The sequence below is a fragment of the Myotis davidii genome, unplaced genomic scaffold (genome assembly GCF_000327345.1).
Source record: "Myotis davidii unplaced genomic scaffold, ASM32734v1 scaffold2023, whole genome shotgun sequence".
NCBI lineage: Eukaryota > Metazoa > Chordata > Mammalia > Chiroptera > Vespertilionidae > Myotis > Myotis davidii.
This window is the reverse complement of record NW_006294346.1, coordinates 3653-5414: the sequence shown is the minus strand read 5'-3', so window position 1 is coordinate 5414 and position 1762 is coordinate 3653. Positions and strand designations below refer to the sequence as shown.

Here is a 1762-nt window from a genome sequence, read left to right as displayed (position 1 = left end):
TACCATAAACGTGTAGTTTTCATATTCTATGTAGTGCCACACATTTTACAGTTTTGTTAATTGAAATCATTTCAACAGAAGCAGAAAAATAGTTCAGAAAAGGCACATAAAACTCTCCAGGTAATTTTTCACCCAGTGAATAAGAACACAGACACATAGACACCCTATCCACACTTTAATGATTAGATGTGCACCATGAAAACTGTGGTCTCCAATTTTCCTCCAGAATATTATGTAAATATCCTTAATACCCAAATGTACTTATGTCCATAGGAGAGTATAACTCATGAATATTCTTTCTAGGAAACAATAGAAATATTACTTTGAATGATATATGCCATAAGAGAATAAATTATTCCAAAGTAATTCATGTTAACTCATGAGAATTTCCAATTATGTATGATCAAAAGATTGGATTAATTTGTCTCAGAAAATAATACAGCTCTGAGGCTTTGAACTCTTCATTCATGGTCACTTCTTCAGCCTAGTACAATTGGCCTTTGAAAAGCTTACCTGCCAAGGAATCTTTGCAAGGCTCTCTTTATGTCATTGTTCCTCAGACTGTAGATAAAGGGGTTCAGCATGGGTGTGACCACAGTGTACATCACCGAGGCTGTTGCACTTGAGTATGCATTTTGGGCAGCAGCAGAGGTGAGATACACTCCTAGGCTCGTACCATAAAATAAGGAGACAACTGAGAAGTGAGACGCACAGGTAGAAAATGCTTTATACTTCCCCTGAGCTGAAGAGATTGCACATATACAGGAGACTATCTTAGAGTAAGAGTAAAGGATGCCAGCAAAGGGACCACCACCAAGTAGCACAGTTAAAAGATATATCATAAGGTTGTTAAGAAAGGTGTCAGAACAGGCAAGTTGAACCACCTGATTGAGTTCACAGAAAAAGTGGTGGATTTCTAAATCTGCACAAAAGGACAGTTGCAACACCATTAAGCTATGTAGCAAGGAAATTAGGAAACCCATGATCCAGGTCACCAGGACCAGCATTCTACAGAGCCTGGGGTTCATGATGACCATGTAGTTCAGGGGGTGGCAGATGGCCACAAACCGGTCATAGGCCATCACAGTCAAGATAAAGTTATCCAATACTACAAAGAGTGTACAAAAATATATCTGAGTAATACAGTCTTCATAGGTGATAACTCTGCTCTGTGTCTGGATATTCACCAGCATCTTTGGGATGGTGGTGGAGGTGAAACAGATGTCCACCAAGGACAGGTTGGAGAGGAAGAAGTACATGGGTGTGTGCAGGTGGGAGTCTGAGCTGACAGCCAGGATGATGAGCAGATTTCCAAATACAGTGACCAGGTACATGGAGAGGAAAAGCCCAAATATGAGGGACTGTAGTTCCAGTGCCTGTGAAAGTCCCAGAAGAAGAAATTCTGAAATTTGTGTACCATTGCCTGGTTCCATGTGTTGGCAGTGACGAGAAGAAAATATAAAAAATGAAAAACAAATTTTCACATTAGCAAGCATTATTAACTGAGAATAAATGACACATTTACATTGTAGAATCAGGAAAATAATTTTCCTATTTGGTGTATGATCTGGTTCTCATTAAGTCAACTCTGTTGCCATTTATCATTAGAATTTCCTTTTATAATCAATCAATTCTTCAAACATAATGTATATTACTGTTTTATTGAGGATACCTTTCATTCATTTGAGGTATGTAAGGTGTCCCAAAAATATAACCCACACTTTGAATAATTATAAAGACAGTGCTTATTAAAATGCATTTA

General features: G+C 38.0%; 1 protein-coding gene across 1 annotated transcript; it reads right to left on the bottom strand.

The window, feature by feature from the left end:
- Window positions 1-509: 509 nt before the first annotated feature.
- On the bottom strand, window positions 510-1433 carry LOC102766368 (olfactory receptor 7A5). The gene has a single exon (XM_006768403.1). It carries the CDS (start codon window positions 1431-1433, stop codon window positions 510-512), a length of 924 nt encoding a protein of 307 aa, XP_006768466.1.
- Window positions 1434-1762: the final 329 nt, after the last annotated feature.